General features: G+C 33.9%; 3 protein-coding genes across 5 annotated transcripts; 2 read left to right on the forward strand and 1 right to left on the reverse strand.

Moving 5' to 3' along the window:
* Positions 1 to 327: 327 nt before the first annotated feature.
* LOC110738499 (glycerol-3-phosphate acyltransferase 3-like) lies at positions 328 to 9,227 on the reverse strand. 3 transcript variants are annotated; one of them, XM_021918917.1, is made up of 14 exons: positions 8,908 to 9,227; positions 8,086 to 8,265; positions 7,914 to 7,971; positions 7,422 to 7,540; positions 6,597 to 6,696; positions 5,387 to 5,482; positions 5,203 to 5,299; positions 4,712 to 4,799; positions 4,543 to 4,639; positions 4,321 to 4,406; positions 3,680 to 3,799; positions 3,495 to 3,593; positions 2,611 to 2,693; positions 328 to 773 (listed from the first exon to the last, which is right to left on the reverse strand). In XM_021918917.1, the coding sequence occupies exons 2-13, from the start codon at positions 8,211 to 8,213 to the stop codon at positions 2,645 to 2,647; spliced, it is 1,137 nt and encodes a 378-aa protein (XP_021774609.1). In that variant the 5' UTR covers positions 8,214 to 8,265; positions 8,908 to 9,227; the 3' UTR covers positions 328 to 773; positions 2,611 to 2,644. The 3 variants fall into 3 exon arrangements, with proteins under 3 accessions (XP_021774609.1, XP_021774613.1, XP_021774605.1); XM_021918921.1 differs by having other exon boundaries at positions 331 to 747; XM_021918913.1 differs by lacking the exon at positions 328 to 773 and having other exon boundaries at positions 2,345 to 2,693; positions 8,908 to 9,226.
* A 5,317-nt stretch (positions 9,228 to 14,544) lies between these two features.
* Positions 14,545 to 20,077, forward strand: LOC110738524 (uncharacterized protein At1g04910-like). Its single transcript, XM_021918933.1, has 10 exons — positions 14,545 to 15,311; positions 15,388 to 15,417; positions 15,517 to 15,607; positions 15,816 to 15,892; positions 17,146 to 17,234; positions 17,357 to 17,540; positions 17,858 to 18,039; positions 18,491 to 18,593; positions 18,678 to 19,009; positions 19,126 to 20,077. Exons 1-10 carry the CDS (start codon positions 15,000 to 15,002, stop codon positions 19,592 to 19,594), a joined length of 1,869 nt encoding a protein of 622 aa, XP_021774625.1. The 5' UTR covers positions 14,545 to 14,999; the 3' UTR covers positions 19,595 to 20,077.
* A 642-nt stretch (positions 20,078 to 20,719) lies between these two features.
* LOC110738533 (uncharacterized protein ycf39-like) lies at positions 20,720 to 24,857 on the forward strand. Its single transcript, XM_021918940.1, has 8 exons — positions 20,720 to 20,997; positions 21,785 to 22,020; positions 22,259 to 22,357; positions 22,785 to 22,979; positions 23,425 to 23,517; positions 23,618 to 23,713; positions 24,022 to 24,162; positions 24,491 to 24,857. The coding sequence occupies exons 1-8, from the start codon at positions 20,853 to 20,855 to the stop codon at positions 24,665 to 24,667; spliced, it is 1,182 nt and encodes a 393-aa protein (XP_021774632.1). The 5' UTR covers positions 20,720 to 20,852; the 3' UTR covers positions 24,668 to 24,857.
* The last annotated feature ends 81 nt before the right edge of the window (positions 24,858 to 24,938 follow it).

A 24,938-nucleotide genomic window follows, 5' to 3' on the forward strand; every position in this document is an offset into this window, starting at 1 on the left:
CCAAATTTGCAACTAATATGTAACGGAGGTAGTATAACTCTTTCATATTCTATTCATACTTACAACAGCGTGTTGGAACGAAGTAGCGTTAGTGGAAAAGTTGGCACTTTCACATGAATTTTTTTTTATCTTATGAAGGGCATACTAATCATTTCATCATAGATTAATTAGTTTAGTCGCCGTTTATTAATCTTACATAAATGATAATCCATCCTATAACTTCATACAAATAATGACTTGCAGCAAAGCTTCTAATAATTTCACTACATTTAACTTATTAAATTAATTTAGTCAAGGCGAATTGCTTCAGCAGTCTCAAGAGATTAATAATATTATTTACAATTATACTATTGATAATTATGCATTTATATAATATTTTCTGTATTAAACTATAATTAAATGAAGATTATGATAATGATGTGACACCCCAACAACAAGGGTCGTATGATAGAACAGAGAAAATTTAGGAATTAGAAATTTCATAATTTGGACAATAATGGCGTCCTGGCGTTGACCAAATAGAAGTCAAACCCAGAGTTTTCGGCATAGCGTATGCCACTTGAACACATTCTCCTTCATTCTGGTTTCCGAAAGTCAAATGCTCAGGTTGTTCACACTTTAAATAAAGCATAGGTACACTTTTAATACTTCGTATCAATTAGTTACTTATCCAAAAGACAAGCTTTTGATCTTAGTACACAGCATTTACCGGAGATTTAGAACTTTAGAGTTAATCATAGATCAGACCTGTCAGAATTAACGATAGATAGGACCTGTAAAGATTGTATCAGCCTAAATTACCAGAAAGATTAGAGTAAAAAAACTACGAGTACAAGGTAGATTAAAGTAAAACGTTACCAGAAAGATTTTTAAATTAATCTTCTGGCACAAAACTAAATAGAGAGTATCCAAGGATGGCCATATTTAGTTTTTTACGACTTCTTAATTAATGTAAGGAGTTTCACAAATTGACTAGTCAGAATTCAAATGAAAAAACTACAGATAAGTTAACGATCAGTTGGTTTTGGTGGTATAAAATAGGAAGTATTATATATGTACTTATCTAGCAACTCATATTAATTATTGAGCTATTTATGCAAAAAAAAACTGTAGGTCATTGATAGTCAAGGTTGTGGCTGCAGGGAGAATATTTTCTTTCCTTTGAAAAACCTATCAAAACCGAAGATTTGTCTTGTAAAACGAAATTAACCAGGTACAAATGGGTACTGTTAACTCTAACATCTCCTCCGTACATTAGTGTCAACTGTCAAGTGTACAAAATTTGATATTGAATATGGAGTATAGATAACAAATTAACAAGTCAGGAAATATGACAGATACAGAGGAAAGGGATCTCCACAACCTTGACTATCAATGACCTACAGTTTTACACGATTTTCCACCTAGAAAATTACTCCATAAATCTTAAACTATCCTCAAATCAGATTTTCAAGAATTTACTCCGTACTATGGGTAAATACTTAATCATATACTAAATGGCAAGTTGCAACTCTCTATCTGACATTCTGACACTGCAATACCTCGAGCTTATAATCAACAGATGACAACAGCACAATTTAAGAGAAATAAACTGGAAACAATCTCACCTATCTAAGTACCCACAGATCAAGAGCCCAGAAAAAACAATTTCCAAATGTTTCAGCAGTGCATGTTATTGCGTGCTTTGCTTGGAGATTCGTTTGCTAATAAGGAATCACAGATTTGACAAGAGAAGAATCATAAAGCCTCGCAGCTTATTCCTAAGAAAAACCCAAAAAACATGCCATATTTAATGGCCACCCATAAATAATATTTTCTGGCTTCTTGCAGATGGGTTTGTGCCCTACCTAGTAGCCACAGAAATCTTAGTATATAGCACATAATAATTGGGAAGGAACTAATTCAGAGTTCATTATGCTAGGATTGTCCAAGCTTCTACTGCGACTTCACATCAACACTCATTCATTCAAGATGTCTAGAGTTTTCTTTCAAGTCAAGCTGCTCAGTCAGGTCATGGCTTATTACGCTGTCATTTTGAGACCAATTCATTCATGTTTGGATCAAGTCCATTTTGGTTTGGATCGAATCAGTGAATAACAAAATTATGCATATCTAATGCATAACTAGACAAATTTATCTGCAAACTACACTTGTTATCATTTACTACCAAAAAAGTGTAGCAATACATATATATATATATATATATATATATATATATTGAAACAATTTATATTAACTGCATTTACATAACTAAATTAAGAAAGAATTATTTATAGACAACACCAATAGTAAAAACCAAGACAAATTAAAAAGAAAAAGTATCAAAATATAAATAATGAAAACATGGCACAAGCATCGATTTGGTTTATTTTTTCATCTTGGTGTTGTAAACAAGTACCAGCATTTGCGAATCAAAGTTTATAAGTTTAATTAGAAAATTATAATCAATCATTTCTGTCAAATCAAAAACTTCCTACCAAGTGTATCAAAGAAAAGATAGCTACATGCAACATCACATCTAAAAAACTCTATGTTCTATAATAAGGATCAAGAGGAACAAATCAGTTGATGGCTAAATACAGTAACAAGTTGTTGAAAGGAGGAGCTAACCGAAAGGCAGAGCTAGAGCTTGAATAAGAGCTTTTCAATTCTCATGAAATCGTCGCAATATTGATTCAGCAAAGCTTTTTTGCCTGTGCATACGAAACATTCAACATCAATATTTTGTACTTGGTAATTAGAGATTGATATATATTAAGTTTGTTATGAATAACTATCCAACCACCAAAACCCAAGAGAAACTTAGTAATTAGTAGAATTTTTTTTTTTTTTTTTTTTTTTTTTTTTTTTTGTGTGTGTGTGTGTTGGGGGGGGGGGGGTTGGAGCATTGATGATAGGCGACGGTAGAAGGGTCAGGTAGCATCGTAGAGATGATGCCTTCACAACCTCCAAGATTACCCTCAATTCTCCATCCTGATAACAGGCACTACCTCATCCCGTAACTTCCATCCACCTTCATTCTCTTTTTTTCTTTTACTGCCCCCCTTGATAAATGAGGATGTCTTTGCCCAGAATGCCCAGCAACCCCTATATAATGGTACCGATTAAGAAGTATATATGTACTTAACCGGGTACCAACAAAGCACTACTTAAGTACCAAAGAGAGATTGCACTAGTCCAATATGGACACAAGCCATTTTTTAACTAAGCAAGCCTCTTTGTAAGTTTATAGATTACAACACCCCCCCCCCCCTTCTCTCCCCTCCACCCACAACACCACACAAAAAAATTATAATAAAAAGACCCTCGTGCCCTTAAAATAAGAAAGACGGGAACATAAAGGAGAGGGTGGCCAAGAGGAAGCAATGTTAAAGTAGTTGAATCCCTGTGTATGGAGAGGGCAAATAGTATAAAATTCTTTGCTTTACTAATATTGGCCTTACTGAAGAGAGAGAGAGAGAGAGAGAGAGAGAGAGGGGGGGGGGGGGACTTACTTGCTCTCTGTGAACCTAGGGCTGGGGCGTAGATACTTCAGGTAACCATCCCAAGGAACCTTTTTCAAGCCTGCTCTATGAGAGATCATGTCTCTAACCCTGCAAAAAGAGAAATACATTACACAAAAAATGAATCCAACATCTCATGCTTATACAAAATGAAGGAGATAGAAATATTCATTCACCTCTCAGCAAATTCAATGGGAGTCTCTCCCGATTTTATTGTTTGGGGCTCTAGATACCAAACATCACAAACAACGGCCCAAGATGTCATTAGCTGAAGCAGATGTGTTGTAAATGATTGCCTGCATATACATAGAATCCTCTTAAGATAACCACACATTAACTGGCATTTACTTGCACACTAAAATCAGACTTATTTTTTTAAACTATGTCTATTAGCAGGCATATTACAAATGGACATTTAGGGGATTAGGGCTCAGCATAGAGATCAAGTATCTGCCAATTTTCTTTCTTTCTTCTTTAATCTGATCCTTTTTCCTGGCCTCTACCCCACCAAGGTCATGGGAATAGGTTGGACACTAGAAATTATGGATGTTTCTAATGGAGTCACAGGTTGCAGTCACAAGAAACACTCACAAAGAAGCAACCAACCAACCACCTATAAACATCGTGACTAGCTGGTTTAGAATAAGAACAATTCTAATTTCTAAGGTGGCAGAGATACTTAAATGATGCCTGAAGAATTTGAGAGGACAGATAATTTAAACAAAAAGGAAAGAATGAAAGACACAATCAATGCAGCAATAGAAAATATCCTTATGTGACATCCAGAATCAAGAAAGAAGCTCACAGCAGCTCTTACTTCTTACTGTTCCAGAAGGCATCAACAAAAATCTTGTTGTACTTGATAGCTACAGGACAAACAGGGCAGTCAAGCTCAAATGCACCCTAAATGAAAAAAAAAAAAAAAAAACAGGAAAAAAATAGTTAAGCATCAAAGAACAAGTTGCTGCCAACAAATTTCATCCAAAAGTTAACAACAGAGACATCCAAAACTTATACGGAGTACTAAAGTATTCTTTACCTTCTTGAACATAACTGTATACTCGTTATTAACACAAGTTCCTTCAGGAAATATCAGAAGTGGGTTATTGTCAGCCCCATGCACATGGTCCCTCAACCTGCAAATGTAAACTTGAAATTTAGAAAAGCCTAGGTAAGATATAAAAACATGGATGTTTCCAGACACGCACTTTCTTTGTACAACAGCACGGTCGTTTACTTCTGCACGATTGAACCAAATACATCCAAGACTTTCTAAAATAGTACTCTGCAGCAATCCTGCACGAAAAGGACAACAGTAAAATGTCACTACATAGATTTACTCATTTACCCTTTTTAAATATGACAATACAATGAAAACACACTATATTTTAATTCATCTGTGTTAGACTCAGCTTATTCAATATCTGATTGAAGCTTTTCCATATATTATGATATTATTAAATCTTAAGCTGTAAACGTGAAATGCTCCAGTTCTGAAACTCTTCAAGTTGCAGCATATCAACAAAATTACCTTAGTTTCTAATCATACATCATTCATTAACATGTATCCTTTTGAGCATCAAGTTTCTAATAAATATAGAAAAGCAGAATCTGTGAGAGCATACCAAAAAAATCAAATTCTAAAAGGTGGAACACGCAAAGAGAATTGTTAGCATATCCATTGCTTTGAAATCCTTACCAACCCAGCCAGGATGCTTTTGCATAATGACAGCAAATGCAGTCATTTGTTCTAAAACAATGAAATCAATCATGGATGTGTGATTGGCCACGAAAATCTGTTTGAAACAAAAGCAAAAGATCAATTTTGAGTGTATAATACGGGAAAAACGTTGATGAAAACAAAACTGCACAGAATTTATCACCTGCTTAGATCTCACACTCGGTCGTGGCCCATGATACTTAATAACCCCAGTCCATGATGCAACAAAGAAACTGCAAATAAGCTCCACAAGAGATCTCTGATAGGAAATCAAATGAAACATAAATTGTCATAGCAGGTATTTTCAGAACTACCAATTCAAAAATATAGAGAACCTTTTAAACACATTTCATTTACAGCCACAAACATTTTCACTTCCCCAAACACTAATAATTGAAACAACTAGAGTGCCCACTTTTTAACTTTATACACAAACCTTTTTTTCTCTCCTCTCAACTTTAACAAAATTACTTTTTTACTTCGTGTTAAAATTAGAGGATTTTAGAGTAGAAGATTGTTGAAAAAGAGAAGTGGCCATTGCTACTCAAGTTTAGCTCAGGCTAGAGAGAAAAAAGTTTCTTATCTCTACATTGTAATATGCTGAATACAAGCTATTTGTGGATATTCTAACTAACAACTAAAAAATCCTAAATTTAAGGAAAACATAACAAAGACAATGACTTGACCCTGGTATTAACTCGGCCACATTGCAAAGCATTTTAAGGATTTTGGAGCTTATTGCAAATGCAGTATCAGACCACAAACCGTCTGCATTGCCCACGAAAGTGGTTCAGCGGCCATTACTGTGATTGCAACAATTTCCGTGACTCAAAACCATGGGGCTGACAACTAAGCAATCTCCAACACTTTACTCTTTCTCTTTCAATAAACACATATTATAAACAATCCAATTCCAAACAAAATCCTAAAATCAATATATTTGAGCGGAAAAAATCATACACGTAATTATAAAGTTATGGCGGTTTACTATTTTGCAAGTATTAAATCTGTAAGTGGGGATGCGTTACAAACTTCCAGTTGTGTAAATAGAGCACTAGTTTACTATTTGGTACAGCCATTTTATTCTGTTAGCAAAAGTTAATCTTAGGTCCTATATCAGGTATCATGCCATTACAATATTACATGCACCTAAAATGACTGTTGCTGTTGTTTGAAATATGCACTATAAGCAGCACTGCTATCACGACATGCAAGTATGCAACATTGTTCTTTTTCTAGGGCAACTAAGTTTCAAAGCACAAAAGAATATATATTAAGTCCCAAGATATAGTCACATACTTTTGGAACAAACATATATTAGTGCTTAAACTTCACCCCCAATAAAAAAAATATAAACATATAAATAAATGTACCTCTAATTTCTTCCTCAGCTTATTTTGCCCTTTCAATAAGAAATGAACAGGCATGTAGAGAGAAAGGAATATTATCCATCCGAGTGTCAAAACTAGAACCCTGCGGAAATACATTTAACAAGCGTCAGCTAGAGAGTAGCACAATGTAGAGTAGTCACAAGGCTTAATAGCTCTATTACAACTACATAACTCTTATTAACCTATCAGCAACAAACTTAGAGTGCAAAGAGTCTCAAAGCAATACAGCATCTAACGACAGTTTGGATGATCATAAAATACTGGACTTTCCTTTCTATAAATCTATTCACTTCCTCTTGACATATTTAGAATTATTTATAAGTAAATAAAAACAGTACAATAGATGATTGATAGAAAGATAATTTCTTTGCACCAAAAGAATGCCCAAAATTCGAAGTGTCACAGCATGCCTTCCGTTTATCTTTACAATAATCTCATGAATCACAAGTCACCAACACCGAATTCACCATCAAATTGTGTCACTTTCCACTCAAATTTTCATATATCTCACTTCAGTATGGCCACCTACACAAACTGACACTCAAAGCATAATTAACATGTTTATCTAGACAAATTTAGGAGCACATTGTTTTACATGCTCATGATCTACCCGCCTTAATTGCATATTCTACATGTTCGTCTAGACAAATATTGTAATCTAACCTTTAACGGTAATTCCTCAAGACTTGCGTAACCACCTCTTAAGTGGGACTCGGATCAAAGAAACAAATTCCAAACTTACTTGAAACATTTATTGACACATAGTTTAAGAAACAGTGGTTCCAACTAATTGATTTGAAAGCTAACCTTATTGGGAAAATAATCAAGTATCTCATAACAACTCCACAACACCACAGCGGAAATAGATAGATATTCCAGTTCCAGGGCTCTGGAGGATTTGACTTGAAGCAACGCGTAAAAGAGTCCTGAGTACATATTAAACAAAAATGATAGTCAAAAGAAGCCATAACCCAAGCATATGATACTTAGAAGATGACATTGAAAGTCAAAGGTTTGCTTCTCATTAATTTTTATCCCAAAGAATCTAACTTATGTGTAACGTGTTATAAATAATATTACGATCGAAACAGCCTTCCTGCAACAAACAAGATTTACTAAATCACAGCAGCACAGTCAAAGTTTTACTAGAAAGAAAATCACAAGAAAACAAGATAAGGGGGGGAAAAAAGGCAAAGTAATACCGAAGGAGACAAAGCAAGCAACCATTGTACAAGATATAAAAAGGGTTCAAATATGTTTGTTCATACAATATGTTCAATATAAAACTAAATCACTCACATCAACAATGGCGCCAGCAGCCTCGGTAAGAGCAGGAGAAAGATCAATCAAGTCCCTCCTAAAATTGAGTCAATTCAACCCACAAACAAATAAATACATACTACGTATATCCATTTTTTTAAAAAAAAGTTGATCAGAAGGAAAAATAAAGAGGACAGAGAGAGATAAGTACAAACGAAGCTTGCCATGAGGCTCAGGGAGGGATTCAGAAAGATAATCTTCAATGTTGGGTCGGTCCGAATCCAATTCAGCGCTTACAGATGGATATAGCTTCCCATCTTCACTCTTACTCTCACTCATTTCTTTCCACACTTTTTCTCCTATAAGTTATTTGATGTTCCCTTTTCTTTGGCTGATTGAAAGAGAGGGAAACAACATTATTTAGCTTATCGATTTGGCAAACACTAATACAGACATGGGAAGACAGTAACAAAGATTAAGAGGCCACCAATTCGGCAAAGTAAAATAAGAAGATCACATACAAATGGAAGTATAGAACCATATCTAATAAGAATTAAATTTTTCAATATATTAAACAGAATGTATCATTCAAACCTTAGAATAAAGGAATTTTTCAATGTGCAAAATCTGTCAAAGATAAATGAAACTAAATTGCCATTACTAATCAAAATCAAAAGCATATCATAATATAGACACTGGAATTGAAAATATAAAATCATCAATTTCATGAAATAATACATTGATACTTTACACTAATCTAATCAACAACTAAAACTAGAGATTAAAGAAGAAAAAGACATCAGATAATAAGCGATTTTTTTATCAACACCAAATAATTTCAATTTTAACCATAAGTTTGTATCGTCATCTGCCAATTTATCAGATAATTATTAACAAAAAAAAAAAATACAATTCAGGTTGTAATTTAAGTTACAAGACATTAATTCGAGCTTTGAAACAAAAAATCATGAATATGACAGCAATTTAATGACTCAGGTAGGTGGAAAAATGCGATTTAAGCGAGAGGAAATACCTGGAGAATATGCGATCGATGAATCGGCAAAAACCTAAATCGAATTAGTGAAAAAAAAAAAACCTTGAATTTGCAGGTGTAACGATTCAATCCAAGGAAAACGGAGAAGTTGCGACGATTTCAATGGAGGAATTATATAAAAATGAAGTTTAGTGACTAGTGTGATTGAGTTTGTGATCCAAACCTTCAACTGAATAATGGAAATTGGAAATGTGGACAGGGACCAAAGTTCATGTTATACAAACTTGGGCCTCATCACGGCCTCGTTTGTTTTGTAACAGGGGTTTATGATGAGATGAATAGATGATGTACCCTTTTTTTTTTTGAGCAAAAGATGATGTTTATTATGCTTAAGTTGTTTTTTATGGAAAACCATTTTATTATCTATACTAGTTTACTTCCTGTGCAAGTGTGCAATAATACAGAGAAATAAAATTTTCTACTCTATAATTTTTTTTATATGAAGTACATGATAATTAATTTCTACTGTAAGTATATTAATATTAACAATTTTTGGTGTATCAGGTCACACCATGCAGTAGGGGTTGCCCGAATTTTTTTGTTAGGGGGTTACATGTGCTTTTCAGACATGGGTTACTTAACTTTTTCAATCAGGGGTTACTTGATTTACTAGGTCATGGATTACTTAAGTTACTTGGTCAAGGGTCACTTGAGTTTTCAGTCAGGGGTTACTTGAGTTACTCTGTCAGGGGTTGCTTGAGTTTTTCGATCGTGAGGTTACTTGAGTTTTTCAGTCATGGGTTACTTGAGTTTCTCGGTCATGGGTTACTTGAGACGTTCGGACAGGGATTCCTCGAGAGGTTCACTCGGTTAAGGTTTACTCAGTAAGGGGTTACTCGAGTTTCTCAGCCAGGCCGCATTCAAAAAATTGTGACTCGAGTAACCCTTGACCGAGCAACTCGAGTCACCCTTTGTCGAAAAACTCGAGTAACCCCTAACCGAGAAACACAAGTAACCCCGAAAACTCAAGTAATCCCTGACTGAGAAACTCAATTAACCCCGAAAACTCGAGTAACCTAGACCGAGAAACTCAAATAACCCCTGACCGAGAAACTCAAGTAACCCCGAAAACTCAAGTAACGCCTGACCGAGAAACTCAAGTAACCTCTGACTGAGAAACTCGAGTAACCCATGTCGCACGGTATAACAGACCGCATATAAAAATTTGTGATAAATATACCTGTAAAAAAAGGACTCGGTAAGGATAAAGCATATGAAAGGTTTATTAGATAAAAATAAAAAATAAAACTAATGACATCATCATAGAAAATTGGCGGGAAAAAAATTTATGTTAGAGTGACATGTGTACGATTTGAAGAAAGGATCATGTCAGCAACGTTTTGTTTTACTATTAATTTGTTGTTTGATTGATTTTTACTTCCTTCATCACTTTTTGTTTTTTTTTTTAAAAAAAAACGTATTATCCTTCCTAACACTTTTACGACAAAGTGTTAGACCCTATTTCCTTCACTTTAAAATAATAATATTTAGTAATATAATACATAGAGAGGGATAACTCAAGTGGTTAGAGCTTCCCTTCCGATTCTAGAAGGTCCTGGGATCGTTTCTCACCTCCGCTCTTGTGGCTCTCTAAAAAAATAAGAAATATAATACAAAATCTGTAAATTAAAGTGAAATTAAGTTGAAGTGAATAGGTCAGAGAGGTAGAGAAAAAAAAGTCTCATGGCTCTCACCAATTTAAAAGTCAACAAACAAGTAATGTGTTGCATCTATGATTCTATGGTCAACTTATATATCAAGTACCCAAGTACGGATCATTAATTAAAGGATTAGTTTGTCATTACCATCTTGATTAGCTAACGAATTTGCCGGCCTGGCCTACTAATCAAACTTCATGCATGGAATGTAACCATTAGTGGGCACCACTTTTTCATGTTTTTTGAGATTTTGAAGACTTTTAAATTTTTAACCAACTACCACCAAAATCATCATTTTTTCCACTTATTAAAGTGCCAAGTTTTATTGTTTTAACCATCTTTTTCTTCTACCACCTGTTTTTCTGACTTATTTTCTTGATTAGTAAGATGAATAAAATTTTCAGATTTTTATTTTTATTTTTATTTTGCAAAGTGCAGGCAACAATCTATGAGCAATTAAAAGGTGATACATGAAAATTTTGGTAGAATCTAGATGACATTTTTATATATACTACCTGTGATACTCTGAATTATACTCGTATTACCAAATTAAGGATTTTGCTAGTTGCGTCTAATGATAACAAAAGATGATGATTTTGTTAAATTCCAACTTTATTGAATATCATTTTGGGACCTTAATTAAAAAAAGGTATAGTTTTGAAAAATGTATTAATTAATTGCTTATTCAATTCATAATCATTAGTAGATTGCCGATATTGACTGGAAATAACTTAGGGCATGTTCTCTTACGTTGAAATTCAGTTCAATTCAATTCAGCTCAGTTCAGCTCCTAATTTCCTTCTCTTATAAAATATTCATTTCAATTCAGCTCAATTCAATTCAGTTCAGTTCAGTCAATGAGAACATGCCCTTAATCTATCCATTATGTATAGTTTATTCATTTGATGGGGCTAACATTGTTAGATGATCCTTATAATTGAACACAGGACAGATTTAATTCAAGTAGTATACCAAGTTTTTATGTCTAAACAATGTTTCGGGTTATTGTTTGATGAGGGTAAATCTTCAAAAAGAACAAATGCATGTAAGAAGTAATAAACCATAGTACTAAGAAACTAAAGTCATCTAATATGTCCTATCCAAGCTCATAAGTTAGAAAACAATATCCCTAAAAGATACACCAGTCTAACTGTAAATTTTAAGATATATATTTTCAAATAATATCTTAAATATATATCTTATGATTAAGTAAATATAAATATATTATTCTCCTAATAAGATCAATACGGAAAATATATCATACATATTTTTTTTCCAATACTAATGATATGATATCCTATCTCTCATAAATTATAAATACATCGCATTAAAAAGCATATAAAAGATTAAATATACTTGTATCACTTAAAATCAGAAGTATGAAGTATGTCAGTTTGATACAATCTCTATACATACATTATATTTTCAAATGTTGAAAATTTAAAATTCTTAGCATTACTCGTTATTGAAGTGATGACCAAAGCACCAAACCTTGTTAAATAATTGATCGAAACCAAATTGCAAAATAAGATTCACAAGTTGCACAAAAATATTAATAGATTAATTAACAACCAAGATAACATAGAATTATTCAAACACAAAAGCTAGAATAAAATCCAAAAAAAACAAAACAAAAAAAAGGAGAAGAAGAAGAAAGATTCTACCTAACGCGCCCAGGTAGTGCATGTGTATTGCTCTGCGACTCTGTTAGCAGTAAAATAGGAGGGTATTTTGGTCTTTGAGTTGTCAATGACGTGGAAAAAATCCAACAATTTGCAATTAATTGTGGGAAAAAAATGTTAAAGGCTAAAAGCTTGAAGGCACGTTTAAAGCACGTGACGTGAAGGGAGCAAAGGACAGTTACAAAATTACAAAGATATTGCTGGATTGCCGGGAAACTTAAACAAAAATCTGTTGAAAAGTTAAGGGGTGTAGTAATTACAAAGAAATCAAAACGTACTTAATTAGTGCTTTAGATTTTAGACCCCACCTCAAAGGAGACCATAAACGTTACCAGTACATTTTATGGATTACCATTTGATAATTTGAATAATTAACATTTTGAATTTGTATAATTGGAGTAATTATGACTTATAATTTTCAATGTCTCACATAAAAGGGAATTTGTAACATTGGTGTGATTATGTTTTGTAATCCACATTATCTCACATAAACGGATCCATGATTAGCGTAGTTTATTTTTGTTGTAAAGGTAGATATTTTTAAACTTGGATTAAGGGTCTGTTCATATTTACTTATTTTCAATTCAGTTCAGCTCCAATCAGTTCAGCTCTTAATTTCCCTCTCTCATAAAATATTCATTTCAGCTTAGTTCAGTTCAGTTCAGCTCCAATCAGTTTAATTCAGTTCAGTTCAGTTCAGCTCAGTAAATATGAACAGGCCCTAAGATGAGATGCATGTTGAAATTGTATACTCCATAATAGTGAAAAATTCGTATGAACCATATTGTTGGAACATATCATAACTTAATAACTTATTGTTTGAATGGGAATGGGTGACTAGTTAGATGTATTATGATAATCATTATTAATAGTTAATCAAGTTAACACAATTTTTTAATACAAATTACTAATCTTAAACTGTTTCCTTCAAAAAAAAAAATGATTTGAACTTGTTTATACTTAATGAAATGAAATAAGGTGGGGATCGGAATATATTAGTCATACAGGTCTAATAAATGAACAAAAATTTGTTACTGCATATGATATTAACCTACTTTATCTTTTGATTAACATAATGCATGGTTAGAAACTCTACATATAATTATTTTTAGATTGTGCAGTAATTAATTATCTATTAAGATAATGCATGGTTAGAAACTCTACATAAAATTTGAATTCTGGTCGAGGAGTACAGGCTTCTAAGTCAATGAAGGTTCACGTCAGAAACTACAACTTATTGACAGACCCCTTGCAAGAGGCAGCATAGGACAGCGTTATATGAGACAAGGGTATTTCAAGAAGTCAATTTACGCGTGCAATTGTACTTTATTTTATTTTGAACTTGTAATTAGTTCAATTGTCTTTGTATTGTTCGATTACGTTTTCTTATGTAAGTGCCGTATGACTTATTATTAATGAATTTTAATCCCCCCTCAAAAAAAAAATTATCTATTAAGATTACGAGTAAGACTTTTTTTTTTATTAGTTACAAATGGTAAGTCAATTTCTTCAATTGATCTTATACCTCTCTCAAGGAACTTATAAATTGACAAATTTAGAGAATGAAAGATTGAAAGGCTTGATTATCAAATAGGTAGAGTATTTATACAAAATCTAGGATCATAAAGATAAACAAAAATATATTCTCTAAATAATATTTTAAATAATACTAAATACATAGTATATCATTCTCATAACAATATCTATACGGAAAATATATTACACATATATTGATATATCATATCTCTAACATTAATATATCATTGATAATTGGTTTTTGAATTTAATGTTTTATGAATAGGCAATTAAGTTATTAGTAGCTAATTTTTTAATAAATCATTGACATTAGCCAATTGGCATAAGTGATGATAGAAATAACACACATAGAGCGAGGGATATGGAAGGTGATTGCTTAACATACGTCTTTATTAATTTTTTGTAGAGCAATATATTCGTAAAGCGATAATTAAAATTATCACTAAAAGGGATTATATGATAGTGACGAATAATTAGTTGTTATTGCATAAGATTGATGAGTAGTAACAACTTAAGACACAAATACACATATTATTATAAGGTATAGAGAGAAGATTAACAAGCATGCTAACACTAAACACGGTAGTGACATTCATTAATAATTGCGATGACATTTTCGCTTTGATTATGAGATTGTAACCTACAAAAATTTGGTATATTACTAATCATGAAGTATGAGCATATTAGTTCTCCTCATAACCACTACAATCACTTTAAAATTTCATCAGTCCAAACTTAGGTATCCATAATAACAATATAAATCAGATGAGGCAGGTGATTAGGCAATATAATTATGAATAAATTCATTCAAAAAACACAAAAATGAGGTTAGTATAGCAGCCGAAGCCAGCACACATTAAGCAAAGAATCCTCAACAAACAATTATATTATCTCACCACAACATTACACTGTAATAGAGAACTCATTTATTTATTAAATTAAATAAATAAATAAAAAGATAATGTTAATCTAAATTTGTCATTTTATGATTAGACTCACTCTAATATCTGCAAAACCCCTGTAGCACGGAAAGACATACTCAGAGAGTCGCTACTATATATAAATTCCAACCCTCCCAAAATTACAACTTTCTCAACTTTAAAAAATAAATTTAAAAAACCCAAAACCCAACGGAAAAAAACTCCGGCGTTATTTTCCGTCGGAAAAATTGAAAGAAGAGAGAGAAACAACGAAAATGGTGTTACAGAGGAATATTGGTAACAATAATAATAACAAACATCAATTTCAACAACCATTGCTCTGCTTTCTCTCGTTAATCCGTCATTCTCTCTCTTCTTCTTCGCCGAAGAAATCTGGCATCTCCGCCGCCGCCGCCGGTGGTAGTGTCTTCATCATTCGCCGGAATAGTTACCGTTATCGTTATCATCATCATCGTCATCGCCGGATTTTTTTGCCTGTTTTGTTTGGTTTGCTCTTTGTTTTTGTTGTCTCTTTCTCTCTCCTCTCTCTTCCTTTTTCCGACCGCCGCCATAACCACCACCACCTTGTACTCATTCTCTCTCTTTTTTTACTTTTTTTTTATAAATTGTTTTTTTTTGTCTGATGAATTAATTTTATTTCAGGATGATGATTTGATTGATGACTATACGAAGGTAAGTTGATTGCAACACGTTTCATAGTTTTAATATAATTGTAGTTTTTTATTTTTATTTTTGAAATTTTGAAATTTGTTTGTGAAAAATGGATTACAGAGTGGCGTTGTAAGTCTACGACGTGATCTTTGGAGCACGAATTCGTCGGGATTGTACTATGGTTGCAGCAATGTCAGCAATAAATTTCTCTGTAAAATCTCACTTTCTCTCTCCTCCTCTTAATATGGAAAATTTTTAGTTGTTACATTTTTTATTTGGTAATAAAATCAATAGACAATAGCTCTACTTGATTAATTTCGTGATTATTAACTAGTTTCATAATTTTAAACTCAAATTTTAATTAAATTTTCACTGTTTATTGATTTTGATTTTAAGTTTTTAATTTCTGTTTAATTTAGCGGCGGATGAGAAGACTGAACCTGATAGATACTTGTTAATTTCGACAAGCGGAGGATTAAATCAACAAAGAACAGGGGTGAGTTTTTTTATTTTATTTTTGCAATTTATTTAATTACTGATAATCGCCGCATGTCTAGAAGTGTCCAAACAGGAAGAACTTTTAGGGACGATGAATAATTTTACATGTACGTAAAGATGATCATGTTGTTAATCTATTGTAACCAGTAATAATTAGTAATATTCGGTAAGTAGTTAGGTTGATGTGAGAGTGAGACGAATGCCATATTAATATTAGTGGTTAATTGGTTATCAAAAGTCAATTATAAATACCTAAAGTTTTACGTGTGCAATGTACAAAAAAAGGTTTTTGTATGCAATCATAGTCTGAAATTAGTATGGAGTACCTCTTTTGGTTGGTATAAGAGGATAGCGTGTAAGGAGCTTCAATTTTGCTTAAGGAATTGGTTATTCTAGCTGCTTTTCAATAAAAGGAGTTTAAAGTTTTGTATGATATCACATATTTGGAAGTTAAGTACTTCCTCAGTCCGTAATCGGCTTCTTAGTTACAATATCAATGTAACTAAGGGAAAATGGGGCCATTGGAATGTGACGGAAAATGAAAGTTGTAATGGTAATAGAGGATTTTTTCTTGCCAAAGCGGAATAAAATAGATTAGGATGATCTCAAACAACGGACTTAAACGAAAAGTAAAAGGTCTTTGAAGAGCGGAGAATGTGCTACAGTTTGCATCAGTCATTTTTGTTGTTTATTTGAGCTTGTCTTATTTTTAGATTCGTTCATGTTTACAGTTGTTTTCGAGTCTTAAGCCATCAAAGACTAAGGTTAAACGAATAAGATTAGAATTGTTGGGACCATCCCATTTTGGATACTTCTTCAATTTTTGAATTTCTAGAACACATGGGTAGGGCATGCTATTTTCGCGCTATTGACAATCCTGTACAATAATTGTCACATTAGAGGAAGGGATCAACTTTTGGCTAGTCTTCTAATCAGATAACCTAACCTAAAATTTCTATTAAAACCTGTTGTTAATCATAGTCCCCACCAAACCTTGTCTTGACTAGCTCATTGGATGCTTATGCTTCTTAAGGAAGTACAGCCCGATGATATTATAGGATAATAAACCATGTAGCTTACTATGACACTATTTACTCAATTTGCTCCAGTTTTAAGAAAAGAATTGTCATCAGAATCTTTCTTATCAAATCCATTGTGCTCTTTTCATTAATCATGCTTTGGATATGCTTTAGCACTTGAACTGCAATTTTGCTAACAAATATGAACTGTTTCATGCTCATAATGGAACAGATTACAGATGCCGTTGTTGCTGCCTATATCTTAAATGCCACACTTATCGTTCCCAATCTGGACCAGAAATCTTACTGGAAGGATGCAAGGTTTGTTTTGACTCTTTCCTAGCATTTACCAATCAACTGATTAGTTCATTGGCCTAGAAAGGAAAACAAACATCAGCACTGTCTTCTTATGTCTTACTCTATCCGCTTTATTGTGCATGCAGTGATTTTGGCGACATATTTGATGTTGATTGGTTTATATCATTTCTTTCGAATGATGTCAAAATTCTAAAGCAGCTTCCAATGGTCGGAGGAAAGGTTCTTACTCCAGTCCGCACTCGAGTTCCTAGGAAGTCCAGTCCTAAATACTACCTGAATCGAATCTTACCCCTTCTCAAAAAGAAGCATGTGAGTATTGTTTTCTGCAAAGTGTATTTCTCTTTGGAGGAAATATGTCAACTTCTCTGATGTAAAGTTCCCCTTCCCATTTCAATTATGTGATTTGACAACATGGAACATACTTAATTGATCACTCAAGTAGTGTGTGTGTGTGTGTGCGCGCGCATAAACTATTTTATGAAGGAGCATTTTCATAATCAATATAGTTTGTGCGTTGTTACTTCTATATTGAAGTGATTGGGTTATGTTATAACTTAAAAGTTTGTAGCCTTTCGTGTGTGCTGTTGAGTTAATGGATTTTGATGACTGACTTCTTTGCTGTGCAGGCTGTACAGCTGACAAAATTTGATTACAGGCTATCAAATGTCCTGGAGACAGATTTACAAAAGCTAAGATGTAGGGTTAATTACCATGCTTTAAAGTTCACTGATCCCATTGTTGAGATGGGAAGAAAGCTAGTTGAAAGAATGAGGATGAGAAGTGAACATTTTATTGCCCTGCACTTGAGGTAAGATTGTAGCAAATCTTTAGAATTCTGTTATAGTGCTATATCTGATTCTATTTTCAAATTCATAAATACGTTTATTGTGACCGTCAGTTATATTATGAAAAGGATGTTGCTCCTAAAGTCATAATTGCCAACCAGATTGCACATTTCTATGTTAATGTTAAAAAAATTTCCCCCTTTTTAGTGAATCTGCCCCTTCTAATTCTATATCTGTTTTATTATATACTTTGTATTAAAATATGTGTTTGTATTTGTTCTGTCCTACTGCATAACTGCTAGACATTGTTTGTTGATAGAGTCATTAGTGGTCCTTGAACAAATTCCGAACTTCACTGTAAGAATAGTTTAGGTCATACAATTACTCATTAGTGGCCCTTGACCAAATTCTGAATCTCACTATAAAAATAATGTAGGTCAATCCGTTGATATATATATATATCTTATGCCACAGGTTTGAGCCTGACATGCTTGCATTCTCGGGTTGTGATTATGGTGGTGGAGAGAAAGAAAAGGCAGAACTTGGTGCGATACGAAAACGGTGGAAAACATTACATGTGAGTTTCAATGTGCATATATCTGTTTGTACATGCAGAAATTAGCTAAACCATTTCTAAGAAAACCATTGAAAATGTGGACAGAAAAGTAACCCTGACAAGCAGAGAAGGCAGGGAAAATGCCCACTCACTCCAGAGGAAGTTGGTCTCATGCTGAGAGCACTTGGCTACAACAGTGATGTACATATATACGTGGCATCTGGAGAGGTCTATGGTGGAGAAGATACTTTGGCACCTCTTAGGGCGCTCTTCCCTAATTTCCATTCTAAAGACACTCTAGCCAGTCAGGAGGAGCTGGCACCATTTGCACCATATTCTGCTCGGATGGCTGCTTTAGATTTCATCGTTTCTGATGAGAGTGATGTATTTGTTACCAATAACAATGGTAACATGGCCAGGATTTTAGCAGGAAGAAGGTATGTATTCTACCTCAAATCAACTTTGCTAACAACAGTGTAATCATGCTAGTCACTATGGAGATAATTAAGTTGTTGAAAAGCATGCAACTAAAACATGTATTTCTCTGGTTCAGGAGATACTATGGTCACAAGCCTACTATACGCCCAAATGCTAAAAAGATATCCCGTCTGTTCTTGAACCTGAACAATATGACGTGGGAAGGGTTTGCTTTGGGAATTAGAACTCATCAGGTCGGCTTTATGGGTGAACCAAAAGAGGTAAAACCAGGAAAAGGCGAGTTCCATGAAAATCCTTCGTCTTGCATTTGTGAAAGCTCCTTGCCCAACATTCCAGTCTATGATCTTCAGGATAATCCAGCCACCATGTATCAGAAAGGGAAAGAATATAGCACAGGAGGTTTCGATACAGGTGAAATAAATGATTACCAGAATATTGAGGATGAACAAGAATTGGCTGATCAAGAAGATTTAGATAATGAAAATAACCTCCCAGAAAGAGAACTGCCTCGCGGCATTAATAGGGATCCAAATACTATCCTGACATCGGATCAACCAGAACTAGAGGAGTTCCTTTCAGATTAAATGGCTCAGAAAAATTACCTTTCTTAGCAGCTTCTCTGTTCTTCACCTGGTCCTATCGTAACTGAATTTGTCTTGCATTGATTTGAGCAGCAGACAGCAGCGACGTGTGAATACAACTTGTACAGAATGGCCTTTCCTGGCTAGCACAGAAGAAAGTTCCAGTTTCGACTTCCCGGTTTCTGTAAATGACAAAGTGTTTGAGCCTCAAGATAAGCTTGTACATTAGAGGCAACTGAATATACAAAGTGAAAATTTTCTCAGGGCAGTTTTTTTTTTTTACCAATTTTTTGCTTTTAGTTCTGGTCTAGTGTTAAAAGGGGTTATACTTTTCTCAAGGTAGCATTTGATACAGGATAGACTAGCAAAGAGAAATTATAGGACTTACACAGAATTTTATTATTTTGGAAAACATACATGTAAATCAGTACATGTTTATAATCTTTATATACAAAAATATATCGGTGTGAAAATTACTCCGTACTACATTAAGCTTTTTTTTTTTTTTTTTTTTTTTTTTTTTTCCTCTCTCTCTCTCTTTTGTCTCTAACTTATTTTGATGATTAATACTCCGTATTATTTGAAAGATCACTCTTAACATTATTATGAAGGGCCACTAAACCTTCAATATTATTAGGCTATTTTGTTATTTTAATACTATGTTAATGTTAATATTTGTATTTTCCCTCAAAAAATAAAATGTTAATATTTGTATTTTATTTTATGTCTTCTCTAATGCACAATTTGATTATTTATGCATTCAAAAATAAAAACATACGGAATACTTTGTATGGAGTATGGAGTATAGCACTATATTTAGAAACATTCACATTGAAACCAATTAAACACATCTCACAAAATATACATTTTTAATATTTAAATTACCAACATAAGTTTATTTTTGGATTAGATAATTCGTATAAGACCCGATCAAACCCAAAAATGACCCAATTAAAAAAATCAACCTGAATATTTGAATAGACACAATGATATAACATGATCCAAACCCCAATTAAAATAACTCGACTAGACCCTGTTGAAGCCGACCTAGTGATCCGAATTAACACTTCCAAGAGAGAAAAAAACGTAATCCAGAAAGAATAGAAAGAGAGGGACGTGGCAAGACTAATATCAGTATATGTGATGACCCTTTTTCGTCCACTTGTTTCTTCTTCTCTTCTCTTCTCTTCTCCAAATTCCAACTGTTCAGAACAACTACTCATCTCTGCAGATAACCTGAAGAATCGAAGAGAGAGCAACAATGGCGGGAAGACTTCCTGCACAAGTAGCTACTCCACCGGAGCTCCACCACCATTTAGGGTGCCCCAATTTGTTGTCTTGGAAATCCAATCTTAGCTTTCAAAACTTCAGAATTTCTCCTTCTTTTTCTCTCTCCTCTCTTTCTGGTACTTCTTACTCCATTTCCTTTTAGTTTCCTTGCTATTATTGTTTGAATAATTGAATGTTTCATCTCAATTTCGTTCAATTGTAAATGAATAGCAAAATGTGGTAGTCGGGATTGATTATATGTTTTTGTTTTAGAATTGAGAATGCGAATTTTATATTAATTATTCCCTTTATTCTTATTTACATAGTTGACATTGTCTTAATTTAGTATATTTAAATTTTGTGGATGAGAGTGAGGATAGCTGCTCGGTTGGTTAGAGCTTCCCTCCCGGTTCTAGAAATCCGGGGATTGATTCTCATCACCCGTCCTTATGGCTCTCTAAACACGCAAACCAATTGTCTATTGTGCTGTGTGGGTTGTTATATTTGGCTCATGTGGATTATTGGTTAAGTGTTGATCATTATGTTTTGATTCTCATGGTGTTTTTTTATAGTGGTCGTTTGAAATAGTATTTTTAATGATTAAATAATATGACTATCATAGTCATATTTCGAACGACTACTATAAAGTTTTCAAACTCTCAGTCTCTTGGTAATTTTAAGGTGTGCACTGGAGTGCTGTTAGATACCAAAATTCACTCTAAGTTGTAGTTGGAGAGACGGAATGGGAATCAAAGCTGTTATAATGATGTTATAGACATTGATCGTGGACTCGTGGGTGTTAGCTTATAAGCATTACAGCAGAAGAAGATGAAGTAAAATCATGAATTGTTGGGATTTACTTGAACTTTAAAATGCAAGAGAGTGCTTTAATATCAGGCTCAATACGAGTGACATTTATTTCAGGAAGATCTTATGCCCCGCCCTTAATTAAGTGCACCGCGCAGCCAGCTGCATCGACTAATTATGCTCCTGGTACACCTGTCAGGCCGACTAGTATATTGGTTGTTGGTGCTACTGGGACTCTTGGAAGGCAAGTTGTAAGACGGGCACTGGATGAAGGCTATGATGTACGCTGTCTTGTGAGGCCTCGACCTGCTCCTGCTGATTTCCTTCGTGACTGGGGTGCAATTGTTGTCAATGTAAGACACTCTATTTCATATAATAAATGACGTGCCTATCTTTTGGAAGGACTCACTTTTCTGAGTTTTCCCCAGGGAAGACAAGGTCCTCCCTACCCTCCCCCCAAAAAACAATTTGGTGCTGGAACTTATATTGGAGTTTCTTTCTTATTAAAATACATAATTTAGTCAGCACAACCTAATTTTTAAGTTATGCTCCTATTCTTTGTACACTGATAACAGATTAATGTTTGCACAGGCAGACCTGAGCAAACCAGAGACAATACCAGCAACACTGGTGGGGGTTCATACGATTATCGATTGTGCCACTGGACGTCCTGAAGAGCCTATTAAAACAGTATGTATCCAAGGGTATTACCAACTGTTTATTTGCTCGTGAAACAAGAATTTTGGTGCCTTTGGAGTTGACTGTTGATTTACTCATCCCGTATTAAAATATTTTTCCCAAAATCTGGACTGAATTAGGATTTTCTTGCCAGACGCAACTCCCTTCCTTTCTCTGCTTAGTGGTCTAGTTTGTTGATTTAAATTTTTTTACATGCGTATTGAGTAAAGGGATATTAGGCACTTTTAAAAGCAATACTATCCTGTTCGGCTTTGTGTCTAGTAACAGACAGATAAATAGCCGTGTTTAAGAAATTGGCATCTAATGTACGAAGCTTGTAATTAGCTGTAGAGTCTGATGTTTGACGTCATGAGCTATCATTTACCCCTGCATACCTTTATGGACTTTCAACCTTAACTGAGTTTCTTTGTCAATTTAGGTAGATTGGAAAGGCAAAGTTGCTCTCATACAATGTGCAAAAGCAATGGGAATCCAAAAGTATGTGTTCTTTTCTATTCACAACTGTGACAAGCATCCTGAAGTACCTTTAATGGAGATCAAGTATTGCACTGAGAAATTTCTTCAAGATTCTGGATTGAACCATATTACAATAAGATTATGCGGCTTCATGCAGGTAAAGTCAGGAAAGAGTAAAGCTTAAGTGGATGATTTAATTTTCATATGGCAAGATTATAAATTAACTGGATGGCTTTAATTTTCAAGTAATTGTTTACGTAGAATTAGTTTGGTCTCTGTACCTTTGACACACCAAGTATTATACTATTATTCTTTATCTAAAACTTGGACATAGAAAAGCATTTGGTAGAAATTAGCCCTAGTGACATTTTTGGGACTATTATCTCTTCCCCTTACTATTACGAAATTTGAAATATTGATAGAATATTATTTTTACTTGTGGTTTTTTAAAAATGAGTTATTTTTGGCAAGAATACTGTAAAAATGTATTCCTCTACATCTTTTTAAACCTGGCTTTGGAAGTGCAACTGTGCAAGTGCCCATACCAAGTTGAATTTCGCAGCCATCGGTATTAACTTTGCCACTGTTCTTCCAATTTTCAGGGCCTTATTGGGCAGTATGCTGTGCCAATATTGGAAGAGAAGTCTGTCTGGGGAACTGATGCCCCGACAAGGATAGCTTATATGGACACTCAGGTCTTTTTACAGAGGAGTCGATTACTTGATTCCACATCTCTTGTAGTCTACTAGACAAGATTCTTTTGATCTTTTTAACTTAATTAACCTTATTTCCCAGGATATAGCTCGACTAACATTCATTGCCTTGCGCAATGAGAATCTTAAAGGGAAGCTTCTCACGTTTGCTGGACCTCGTGCATGGACAACACAAGAGGTACTTAAATTATGACTTTGGTTTTAGGACATTAGTTGTCTGTTGAGTTTCTTCATCAATAGTCCTAGTTGGTGATTCTTTATTTGTACTCTCATCCTTGCTTGCGGTAGCATTTCCTTCTTTTTCTCCCCATTCTCTTTTCAAATTACGCATTTTTATACAATATCACCCTAAAGAAAATTGCATAATAAGAAACTCTATTGTTGTTGAATAAATCGGTTGGACTCAAATCCTCAATGATATGAATGAGTTCCTTTTAAAAATTTTATGTGGGATAATATTTACTGAAAAGGTCTTGCTGTTACTAGGTGATAACGCTATGTGAGAGGCTAGCAGGACAAGATGCCAATGTGACAACAGTCCCTGTTTCCGTCTTAAAAACAACTCGCCAGCTGACTCGATTCTTTCAGTGGACTAGTGACGTTGCCGATAGATTGGCCTTTTCAGAGGTAAAAACATTTCTGGGGTAATTTTATTATTGTTTGTCAGTAAGGATGGCAACAATGCAACATGGACCTATCTTGCTCAGTTGCTCTCACTTATTCTGGTGGATTCAAATGCATGGGAACTTGTAGATGATTCTATTTGTCTTTCACTTTCGTTCTTATTTCTTTAATCGTATTATCTGATAAAAGGGTTTAATAGACTCCACAAACATGGAAATACTCACCAAATGGGGAATAAAAAAATACATAAATTAATGGAGATAACTGATAAGATCAGCTATTACTTGAAATCAGTACTGAGGCAATTAACCACCTACTTGGAAACTGTTAGGTACTCTCGAGCGACATGGTGTTCTCAGCTCCAATGGCAGAGACCTATCAACTTCTTGGTGTGGATCCAAAAGACATCGTTACTTTGGAAAAATACTTGCAAGATTATTTCACCAACATTTTGAAGAAATTGAAAGACCTTAAAGCACAATCGAAGCAATCTGATATCTTTTTCTGAAGCAAGCTCTTGCATTTTCATCAATCACACGGACTCAGTTTTCACTTCTTTTGTTGTACAGCAGAGATGTCTCATTTTTAATGGAATCTAAATTCTTTGAATTTTTCACTTCATTTTTCATACATTTTGTACCAATACAAACAGCTCTAATTGTAATTACAATATATAGGATAAGCTTCTCTAAAACCAATATTGTTGCCTTCTTTTATACTGGTAATCTATACATGTTTCTTGTACTCTATTAGAAACATGTCATATACTAGTACTATAG

Source organism: Chenopodium quinoa, unplaced genomic scaffold (assembly GCF_001683475.1).
Source record: "Chenopodium quinoa cultivar QQ74 unplaced genomic scaffold, ASM168347v1, whole genome shotgun sequence".
Classification (NCBI taxonomy): domain Eukaryota; kingdom Viridiplantae; phylum Streptophyta; class Magnoliopsida; order Caryophyllales; family Amaranthaceae; genus Chenopodium; species Chenopodium quinoa.